The sequence below is a fragment of the Sciurus carolinensis genome, chromosome 9 (genome assembly GCF_902686445.1).
Source record: "Sciurus carolinensis chromosome 9, mSciCar1.2, whole genome shotgun sequence".
NCBI lineage: Eukaryota > Metazoa > Chordata > Mammalia > Rodentia > Sciuridae > Sciurus > Sciurus carolinensis.
Window position 1 is genome coordinate 35,704,447 of NC_062221.1, and position 12,089 is coordinate 35,716,535.

At 30.3% G+C, this 12,089-nt stretch overlaps 1 protein-coding gene across 1 annotated transcript in view; it reads right to left on the bottom strand.

Moving 5' to 3' along the window:
• Si (sucrase-isomaltase) overlaps positions 1-12,089 on the bottom strand; it is a 75,062-nt gene that overhangs the window by 18,443 nt on the left and 44,530 nt on the right. Inside the window, exons 27-36 of the mRNA XM_047564496.1 lie at positions 9,535-9,703; positions 8,103-8,199; positions 7,891-8,003; positions 7,682-7,807; positions 6,164-6,292; positions 5,360-5,470; positions 3,672-3,734; positions 3,247-3,363; positions 1,911-1,998; positions 705-843 (exon numbers count right to left, since the gene is read on the bottom strand). Coding sequence (XP_047420452.1) covers positions 705-843; positions 1,911-1,998; positions 3,247-3,363; positions 3,672-3,734; positions 5,360-5,470; positions 6,164-6,292; positions 7,682-7,807; positions 7,891-8,003; positions 8,103-8,199; positions 9,535-9,703 — 1,152 coding nt within the window. The remainder of the gene's footprint in view (positions 1-704; positions 844-1,910; positions 1,999-3,246; positions 3,364-3,671; positions 3,735-5,359; positions 5,471-6,163; positions 6,293-7,681; positions 7,808-7,890; positions 8,004-8,102; positions 8,200-9,534; positions 9,704-12,089) is intronic.

The following is a 12,089-nucleotide window of genomic DNA, read 5'->3' on the forward strand; positions in this document are numbered from 1 at the left end:
TTACTTAATTAAATTTGAATAAACTTTAAAATTCCCCTCCTGAATCACAGTTGCTCAATAGTCATTTATGAGTAGTGGATTCCACACTGGGTACCTAAATTCTAGAACATTTTTATCACTTTGAGGAAATTTTATTGAATAATGTTAATAAAGACTTGATACTCAGAGATTAATAAATGCTCTATCACTACTGACCTTGCATAGAAGTTTGTTAAAAATATAGATGAGTCATGCAAATATTAAAACTTGAGAAGTTCAAGCTCAGTAAGATATGTCTAGTTTGCTAATAAGAGATTTAAATAAATTTAACCAGGATTCAATGTTGTGGTTAGTGTCATTAAATTATGTTATTTACTTATTTATTCATTCAACACTATTCTTTGAGAACTTTCTATTTGCCAGGTGTTGTGCAAGGTACATGGTAAAGAACAAAAATAGTCTAAAATTCTTTTTGGAATAGGATGAAAATTTAAAAAAAAGGCAAGATAGATGATAGTTGATAGATACATAAATACATATATACATACATAGAAACACATTTTATCTGAGTTTTATCAAAGAAGTAAGTTACATAGACTAATTTGGAAGGAAATGACTACCAGAAATAGTCCTCAGGACTATTAAAATAGGTAGCATGGAAGTTAAGATCTGAAAGATGAAAGTGAACCACAGGGACAGAGAGGATAACAACAAATATTACTTACTCATATGTAGGTTTTGTTTGTGACCATCCATATAGATTGTGAACATCATAATGCAAAACTGATGATCCATCACTAAGAATATGCTCAGTTTCCATGCACATAGTTCTAAAATGTAATCCATCAGTTCTTTTTGTAAGTTCTGAGGAAAATCAGTGAAAAAAAGTTATAACGTGTCCAGTATTGAAATATTTGGCTCAAAACTATATAATTTGCATTTTTAATTCTTTAGTTTAATTTTTATTTGACACAGTATTGTAAATATTTATGAAGAAGTATAATGTGATGTTTTGATTAACATGTGTATTGAGTAGTAATCACTCAGGTTAATTAAAATACCATCACCTTAAACTTTTATCATTTCCTATGGTGAGTATATTCAAAATCCTCTCTTAGTATTTTGAGGTATATAATACATTATTGTTAATGATATTCATTCTTTTGTGCTATAGAACACCAGAAATTATTGTTTATATCAAACAATAACATACTACCCCCTTATGGTTCTCTTGGCAAAGAAATTAATCATTATTTTAAAATAATTATTGATTGTTTAACACTCTGCATACTTTGTCTATGCTAGTTATAAATGAACAATCTGTAATGATAACTGAGTTATATGAATTAATAAAAATATAAAAGTACGTTCAATCCTAAATGGCTATTATTTTTGAAGCATCTTTATGCAAAATACTGAATAAATAAAGTTTTATTTAAAACTGTTTGATAAAATAAAGCACTGAAGTAAAAAAAGTAAAATGGAATTGTTCTTTTAATCCACATTTTCTCAGTATAGGTCTTTTTTTTCAGACCTTTGCAATCACTTTATGTTTAATAGATTAAATAGGAACAGAGAAATGATACTTTTCTTCCATTTATCTCTAGTTTAAAAAAAATTTTAAATATTTTTATAGAAATTTTTCCTTTCAAAGAGTAATTAATTATTTTATATCTGGGAAGGTTCTTAAGAAAACCTAAGTAAAAATTTCAAACAATTTAAGAATCATGTTCATATAAATAAAATATATGTCTTGGGTTTTTTTTTTTTTTTTTTTCCAAAATAGTGTTAAATAGTTTGGTAATATGTAAAGGCATGTCCCAAGGTTGCAGGTGGGCAGTGAAAATTAAGAATATGGATTCTATTTCCTGCATCCTATTAGTAAATAATAATAAAATGATAATGTCAGGGGCATAGCAATAATATTGTACCTGGAAAATAAGGTGGATAATTTAGCTCTGTGTTTCTGCATTGATTGGTAGTTGTTCCATTTACAAAACTTGATGGTTCATTCATATCCTTAAAGAGAGTGATTTAAAAAGATTTAATAAATAAATTTAGAATATATATTCTGAAAGGAGCAATATTAGAGAGCAAGTAAATTTAAAATCATTTTGAACTTTTTGATTTACTTAGTATTCTAAAAAATAAAATTACAAAGCATCTTAATGATACTGAAAAATTTAGTTTAGCTCAGTGTTTCCTAACTTGTTTATGATACAGGCCTCCTTTTGAGAAACATAAATGTCATATTTCCTGTATTGTATATTATATGAATAAAAATAAATTTATTACATTTCTAAGACACAAATTAAATTATAATAGTATATGTCTTACTCCTTTCACTTCACTGCTGCCTTGAGCATAGTATAAACTGCTTTCACATTTGAAACCACAATATGCAATTTAAAAATATAGGAAACTTCAAAGAATATCTGCATTGAACACATATCTGAGTCTCTGTAGCCACATACAAATGGACCATACTGTAAACATAAGCATTAGCTATCATTAAAGGTGATTTCCTCCATCTGAAAACAAGTCATCTTCCCTGGATCATGCTGTTCATGCTGTTAGAATTTCTTGTACTTTATAAATCTGTATATCAAGTATATCTGTTTCCATTACTTTAAAAAAAACTTTATGTAATTTTATATCTTCCAGGTTGACACAGCAAAACTTCTATAAAGCTGTCTCAATTTAAAAAAAATAAAATTAATGTATTCATGTGGAAAACCCAACAAAGTAAGAAATGTTACTTCCAGGTATCAAGAGAAATATTATGAACAATCTCCTGTATTAAATATTTACTTGTAGTGAAGTAAATCTTCTTTTCTCATTTCAAAATTAGATTACTGAAAATATTACCAGTAACATTTTAAAGTCTCATCTAAGGTAAGGAAATTGTATAAAAGATAATGTTGCTACATATATGAGATTATTATTTCTTACAACATACAGTTGAGTATGAGAATTATTACTACATTAAATAAAAATAAGTGTTTGTATATATTTATTAATAGTTAGAAAAGGAGGTTATTTTGGTACTTTGCTCAAGATGAAAAAGTCCTGTAAATAACATCCATATACATGTATTGAATTGTTAAAGCTCTATTTTAGTAGTCCTTTGCTTAAGAAAGTTCTATGGGCAAAAATGTGTGAGCAAATTTTCACAAAAAGTGATTTGTTGACATTATTAAGGAGTCAGAGAATCTTGTACAATTACTACAGAACAGATAACTGAAAAGACAAATTGTTCTTACTCACAATCCACAAGCCATCAAACTTCAATTGGTCATTGTAGAAATCTAAAATTTCCCTTGTCCACCACTCTACTGTAGAGTTCCTGAAGAAATCTGGAAAAGCTACATGAGCTCTGGAAGCCTGAAAAACCAAAATTCAGATTAAAATATAGAACTTCATAAGAAATTCATAAATGTTGGCACTGGAAATGTACGCCCAATCTACAATCATGCTGTGAGTAATAATGAAGGAAATCAGATCTCAACTTTAATCACATACATGTATGTGATTTTTTTTCCAACAACACAAGCAGCTGCAGGTGGTTAAAGGAGAGTGCAACATACATGGAGAGGGAGGAAAATATTCAAATTAAATTATCAATCAAAATCATTATTAAGTCCAAATTCTGGATTTCTTTTGGTTATATAATTAATCAATATAAAACTTACATTAACTGCTTCATCTTCAGTAAGAGTCTCATCTATAGTTATATTGGGCAAATCTGGCCATACCTATAGGGGAGAAGAATTTGTCAGTATGATATGATTATGATACACAGGAAGAATGTCTTATTAGAGGCATATTGATCTCAAGATTCCCATCTGTAAGTCCTTCAATTATTGTTTTTAGTTTGTGGAGTTTTTTTTTTTTTAAATATTATCTCTTGCAAATTATTCCTGTTTTTCATATTAGCTTATCCTGTATTGAAAAACATTAAGAAAAAGATGTCAACTTCTGTGATACTTAGTGATTTAGAAAACAACACATATAAGCAATTGTTCTGGTTAAGAAATAATATGAAAAGCATTTACCAACCTTAATTTAATGTGATATTAGAACTATTTCTAGAATTACCCCAGAATTTAAACTAAAAACAGTATTTTTTACTTGAAAAGCACTGAAGATGTGATTGAATAATGACATGCTGACTTGAATAGTCCTATTAATTTTCAGAGTTGGTACTTAATCTTTCCCTCCTTTTGTCCCACCTCCCCTGCCTCACTGTCTACCAATGTTTTCTCCTTCTCCAGTAAAAAATACACAAGACAAAGCCTAAATTCAATCAAGCTGAAAGTTCTAGGAATTGAATTCAGTTGAAAAAGTTAGAAAGCTTCATATAAAAAAATGTGAATTGTCTTCCCCAAAAAACATAATTATTTTAAAAAGATTAAATACTTCTAAGGAATAGTGCTCTAAAGTAATATACAGGAGGGTAGAAAAAAGTAGGAAAGATCTTCCTTGATGGCCGATATACCATATTCTGAATTGCAAATTTCTTAACATTCTATTAATCTGATAATATTTTATCTATTTTTTTATTTTTATCTTTTTATTTTTCAACCTTTTTTGCCTTACAGAAAAGCTGCAAAAATGATCTAGGATTCATATACTTGTTTGCCTACCTTTCCCTGATGTTAACATATTCTATAACCATAACATACTTATCAAAATCAGGCAATTAATGTTGATTAATACAAATGACTAATGTATAGACCATGTTTGAATCTCACTATCTTTATCACTAATATCTTAGTTTTATTCCAAGACAAAAAGAAACTCATTTTGTATTGAATTATGTTTCCTGTTACAGATTTTTGTGGGTTTTATTAGTCTAGATATTATTATCAGATTTTTTTCTTACTTGATTTATAGGAAAACCAAATCAATTTTTAATCTGGAATGTTAATATATTCAGATATGCATATTTTCACTTACAAAAAGTTGAATAAATAATATTCATTGTTCAAGTGAGTAATACAAGCATAGCTCTTTAATGCAGCTTTAATTTTATTAATGAGATATTTTTTAAGAAAAGTACACACACTTAAGTGACTCTTTTGGTATAGAATAATGAGAAGCCTTTCTAATAATGGTAATTCCATAATAAAATTAAAAAGTTGACAAGAAATATAATGAAATACAATTTTAAAATAAGCCTGAGATTTGGTCTTATATCTTGTATGAACTCTTTGTCTCTAATAAATTGGGTTGAACTCAAAAAGTACATATATTTACTTACTTATTAAATCCTTACATTTTTGTTTATCTGCCATTCTAAATATGGTTTTAATATTTAAATGGAAGTTTTCAGTGAAATAGCATTTTCATAATCATTCTATTTCAAAATATTTAGTACCTTTGCCCAACAAATGTCATTGGTATTAGGCCATTTGACAAAGACATCTTTCTCCAATCCTCTTTGAAATGGAGGGTAAGGCTTTGTTTCATTTCCTGAAATTGCTGGGTCCTAAAATTAAAGTTAAACATAAATGACATGCATGTGGAATAAAAGTATAGCTACCTGGGTGGCTACTGTGAAACACTTTTTCTCCCATTATTATATTAGCATATGACTGTGCTTTCCATAGATAAAGGATAAAATCATTAGTGCCATAGATAGATTGTCCTGTAAATTACTCAGAAGAAAACTCGTAAGAACTTTTGAAAGTCCATTAGCTATGTTGTCAAGCAAGTTTATTAGTACTTTTTGTTATGCTTTGGTTCCTCTGGTGAGGTTCCTAAATCCTTAACCTGCTCCCTATAAGACATTGATAAAATATTACAGTATTACTAACCTGATGACAACATTTTAAATGTGAAAAGCTTCAGAAGCAATCCCAGATAATTGCTTGAAAATTGTATAGGAACAGAAAAATGCACCATGCTTTTTAAAACTTCTATAAATTGAGGCCACTTTGTAGCTTGGATGGTCACTAGAAAACAGTTTGCCTTTGACATATAATTCTAAGGATTTACCTGAAAGCACATGGTACTTGGTGTAGTCTATGTCAATACAATGAAATGTTGAAGGAAGAAATCTTTAGATTGGGAGTAGAAGCCAAAGTTATATATTTCTTATTTTGAAATATCTTTCCTACTATCTTTTTTGGAGAATTAATAAAACTAAGATAATAAGATTCAGGTAAAAATAAATACCAACCAGGATGATAATATATTTCATTCCTTCTTCTCTTATTCTGTCAACAAATTGAGGAAGGTCTTGGAAATTTTCATCAATTGTGAAGTCAAGTTGCCTTTCCATGTAATCAATATCTGTGTATTGGACATCCTGAAATAGATGAGGATAGTAGCAATGGGATAAGAAATATATGAGTTTAAATGAATTATAATCCATCATGCTTGTTAAAGTTCTTCAGTCCTTCTTCAGTTGACCCTGAAGAGGATTAATCAAGAAATGGAATGCTCAAGGAATAAAAGTGGCATGTAAAGATATAAAATAGTCTAAAAACAAGTTTACACACATATTCTGTTTTGTCAAAAGTTCACTTAGAAAATTTGATTTGGAAGTAAAAATTCTAAATCAGTATGTTTTTATGTAACTCCCAAAGGAAATAGAAAAACAAAAAGGTAAAAGGCTTCATGGCACAATGAAACTATGTTAAATGAAAAACTAGGATTTCATAGAGGATACACATAAACAAATATTGCACTCTTTCTGGGAACTATAAAAGAAATATTGGATAATTTCAAATAATTCTAAAATTGGCAAATAAAGAGGGACACCAATTTGTCAATTATTGTAACCCCTGTAGTAGCTGTCATTTTTGGAATAATAGCCCAGCTTAAATAAACATTCACATTGTTCACAGAGAAATATTTGCAAATACATGTGAACAAACCCATTTGAATATTTTCATGGAATCTCTAATTTACCCTAAATCTAATTTGCTATTTACATTGATGATTGACATAAACTTGATTTCTCCTATTTGTTAAAAAAAAAACACTGATAGAGAAGGTAATGAAGAAAACCCTTGTTTTATGAGGAATTACCACTTGCATATTTCTGTATGATCAAACTACATAATAAATTTCCCTACAGTAATGTCCATTGTAACATTGGATTCTACCGTAAGTACAGTGTCTTATAATGAGGTCCTTCTTAGTTATTCTTAAAATGAGCTCTTATATAACCAGCCTTCTACATTTCAATATTTAAGTATTATCAGAAATATCCCTGGTAGACCATAAAATTGCTAAAAATAAAATTACAGAGACTGATACTGACTGATACTATGGAATACTTAATTTTCCAAATATTGAGGGAAGAGAATATTTTATAAAGTCTCACATTATGTTACATATGTTATAATTTTATCTATTACAAAGCTAAAATCACCCAGCTACTTACTCTAACATAATGAGAAAATTTGAAATGATTCTGACTACCTATGCAATTAAAGCCAGTGCATGGACTAATATAACTTAAGGTTATAGAAATGAAGGGGAATAAAGAAGAAATGGTATCATACCTTCTCCTTTATCAATATGATAAAGATATTATTAAAATCTCATATTCAATTCATAAGGTACTACTTAAAAACTAAGAATTATTACCAAACACTTAAAATGTTTTAAAGCATAAAGGTGCTTAATTATTTCATTCTACATTTATACATTTCACATTTAATAATGTCTTGAAAATTGATATACATACATAGGGAATCCGAGCAGCCACCATTTCATTATATAGTTGCTCAATCTCTGAAGTGTTTCTGTATCCATAACGACATAGTTGGAATCCTAAAGCCCAATAAGGTGGCATGACTGGTTGGCCAATTACCTTTAAAAAAATTGTATGGGTGAACTCAGAGAATTACTTTGTAATATGAAAAAATGTTTTCTAAAATAAATACAAAATCATACTTCATGGTATTGCTTTGTTGCAACTTCTGGAGTTGGACCCAAAAACATGTAAAAATCCAAGATCCCTCCAAGTATCCGGTAAGTTAGAGCAGGAGTTGGCTGGAAGGTAACATCTGGAAATCCAAAATAATATACCATTTTTATCTTAGTAGAAGATATTAGTTTATTAAAAAGTTACACATATTTTAGAAGAAATCCAAAATTTGTCTTACCCATAGCATTACTGTTGAGTAAAAGAACTCCATGTGCATTGCCTTCATCTTCCAGAGCCATATAATAGGGGTGAAATCCATAGGAATTAAGCTTGTACTGAAATTTTAAAAGAAAGCATAATACATATTTAATAACGTGAATTTACTCAATGCTATTTTAAAATTTGTTGTAAGATTAAGCCTTGGAATTTAAATGTTCTTGTTCCACAAAAATTATGATCAAATTAAAATAAACCTATTTCTCTTAGGAAACCACTTCTCTATTCTTTGAACAATTATATTACTGCTTTAGAGAAAGCATACATATTAATCTGCACACATTTAACACCCATTAAAAACTGCCATATTGACTGATGTAGAACGCCATTGACATTAATTGGATTTTTTACCACAGGTTATACGTCTCATTTTATTTGTAAACTAGCAATTTTTGTTCCATAAAAAATACCCTAGAAGTGTTTAAGTGATGAAATAATCAAACTTTCAAGAAAATGAGTGTTTATAAAAATAAAATGTTTTACATTTATAAAACTTTTAATGCATTGTCCCCCATTTGAATCTCAATAATTTATTGATATGTAAAAGTTCTTTTGAGAATCAATGTTATATTAATCAAATAATATCTATACTAATGTTGAAGAGTTCTTAAATATATTTTGATAAGCATTCTTTCAAGTTTTTATAAATAAAACCCCATTATCTTTTGGACTAATATGGTACAAATAAAACTTTTTTTGACTATCATAATAAAAGCAAAAGTTATTTGAACGCCACAATAAAAATAGTTATAATTATGCATGTGTTGCTTCCATTACTGATTTTAGAATTTAAGTACACATATATGTGAAAAATTAAAATATGCTAGTTTTTATTAACATGAATTTTCTTCATAATATGTTTGAGACAATTATAATTAATATATATATATATATATTTTTTTTTTACAGTGCATCCGTTATTCATGCAATGTACCATTAACAAGACAGAACCCTGAGGAAAGTCATGAATTTATAAAAACATTCTGTAAAGATGTTTGGTCTCAAAAATGCAAAACTGCAGCTGTGGGTTAAAAAGAAAAAAAATCAGAATCAAATCATTATCTCACAAGTAACAGAAAAAACTAGAAGAATCTAGGCAGTTAATTTGCGGGAACACTGAATCAGCATGTCCTTTCTGTGCAGTTGAAAGTGTTAAGGAATTGGATCACAATCTGGTGTTTTAATGTTCGTCATTTTCTATTCTCTACTTTCACTTGTATTTTATGGTGATTTTGTTTGTCTATTTTTTAGAAAATTATTTTAGCAGATCTAATAATCTCTAGCTCCTTTTTCATTATGTACTTCAATCTTGAACTACCAATTTACAAAGAAAAGAACTGAATGATAATTATGAATTTCGTTGCCTCATGAGATATTTACATGTTGGTACTTACACCAGGGGGTTGGTCTCTTGTGAACATTCCCCAAGTATGCCAGTTCAGATCTCGCTTAAATGCTGTATGTTCCACTTCCCCAAAACCATATATATATTCTGATGGCAGACGAGTAGATATTTGAATGAACTGGTCGTTAAATGCAAATCCAGGCACACGAGAATCCCAACTGAAAACAAAAGAAAACAATGCAACTACTGAAAAAATTCATACTAAATAGTATCACAAATAATGATGGTGATTCTTTCCTTGATGATCTGAAAACAATTTTCCCTATGTTCCTAATAGTACCAGGTACCAAATGGATATAGATTATTATTCTGACACATTTTTCTTTTGGTTAAGTTAAGGAGTACATGTGAAATATGTTTCACATACCCATATGTGAAACTTAAGAAGTATAATGTAATTGCATGTATTTATCTTTAGACAAGAACTATTTTTTTTTATCATGGTTGAAGTGAACAATTAAAAAGCAGTAGAAGAGCATACAGAATATAATCAATTTCAACTAAGACTCTTGAAGCACCCACTGAGTGTTGAGTACTGAGATCACAGAGCTGAGGAATTTACTGGGAAACTCAGTCAGTTTGCACAGGATTTCTCCAGTTTGCCTGTTTTTCCATTATCCTGCCTCATTAGCATCTTTCTTCTTCTTCCTTTCTTCTTTCTTTCTTTCTTTCTTTTCTTTCTTTCTTTCTTTCTTTCTTTCTTTCTTTCTTTCTTTCTTTCTTTCTTTCTTTCTTTCTTTCTTTTTTTCCACAATGTATATTCACACCATTCATGTAATCATACATATGTATAGGGTAATACTGTCTGCTTCATTCTACTGTTTTTCCATTCCCACCCCCTCCCACCCCTTTTTCCTCTACACCATCCAAAGTTCCTTCATTCTTCTCTTTCCCTCACCAACCCCCATCGTTATATATTGTCATGCACTTATCAGAGAAAACATTCGGCCTTTGGTTGTTTAGATTTGACCTATTTCACTTAGCATGATATTTTCCAACTTCATCCATTTACCAGCCAATGCCATAATTTTACTCTTCTTTATGGCTGAGTAATATTCCATTGTGTATATATACCACCGCTTCTTTATCTATTCGTCAGTTGAAGGTCATCTAGGTTGGTTCCACAATCTAGCTATTGTGAATTGAGCTGCTATGAACATTGATGTGGCTGCATCACTGTAGTATGCTGATTTTAAGTCCTTTGGATATAAACCAAGGAGTGGGATAGCTGGATAGCTGGGTCAAATGGGGGGTCCATTCCAAGCTTTCTGAGGAATCTCCATACTGCTTTCCAGAGTGACTGTACCAATTTGCAACTCCACCAGCAATGTGTGAGTGTGCCTTTTTCCCCCACATCCACATCAACACTTATTATTGTTTGTGTTCTTGATAACAGTCATTCTAATTGGAGTTAGATGAAATCTTAGGGTGGTTTTAATTTGCATTTCTCTAATTATGAGGGATGATGAGCACTTTTTCATGTATTTGTTGATCACTGTGTATCTTCTTCTGTGAAGTGTCTGCCCATTTCCTTAGCTCATTTATTGATTGGATTCTTTGTATTTTGGGTGTAAAGTTTTTTAAGTTCTTTATAAATTTTGGAGATGAGTGCTCTGCCTGAAGTGTGTGTGTAAAAGACAAGAACTGTTTAAAAAATAAAATTAATGCTAATTTCTACAGAAAAATGGGTGACAATATCTCCAAGCTGCTTCTGGCTGAAAGTGGGTGAAGTCGGGGAAAGTAGCACAAAGTCCTTCTTTTCTGTAGGTAGGATGTGGATAGTTAAAGGTATTCAGCATCAGAGAAGTTCAGAGGTCCACAGTGGCAGAAAGCAGGTGACTGGACAAGGCATACATAGGGCAGGGATCATGCTAAACCATCAACAAACAAGACAGTAAAGCATTACTTTTTTTTTTTTGTAAACAATTAGCACAAAAGCAATTAGTATTTCAGCCAGTCTCTGAAAACCATGAAGACAGTAACTCAGATCGAGTTTATCAATGTAGGAGCTTAGGAAAATTTATAGGTCTATGAGATTAGACTCAAATTGACTCAGGACAAATTTGGTACTCTTGAGTCCTTTGTGATCATTATTATTAGGCATTCCCATACAGAGGGGATATGTAACAGTGGTTCATTTTATGCTTTGAAAGTAGCCCTTGATGCTCTGCTAGTGCAACTGATTTTTAAAATGGACATGTTTCTCTCTCTTCCTCTCTCTCTCTGCTCCTTCCTAATCTCTCCCCTTCCCTAATCTCAGGGGAAACAGGATTACCTTTCTTCCCCATTTTAGGAAGATTTATCTGTCCCTGAGTACACACCCATCATAGGAACAAAGTAATCCAGACTTTGGGGATGCTACCAGAGGATCTCAGAAATGACTATCTCCCAAATTAACAATAAATTACCACTCCAACAGAACGGGTGACATGTAGACTTTGAATCACCTCTTTAAACCCCCCTGTTAAACATAATATGGGGAAATTGGGCATCTTAAAGAAATGTATGGAATTCAACAGATACAGGTTCTACAAAGTTTTGAAC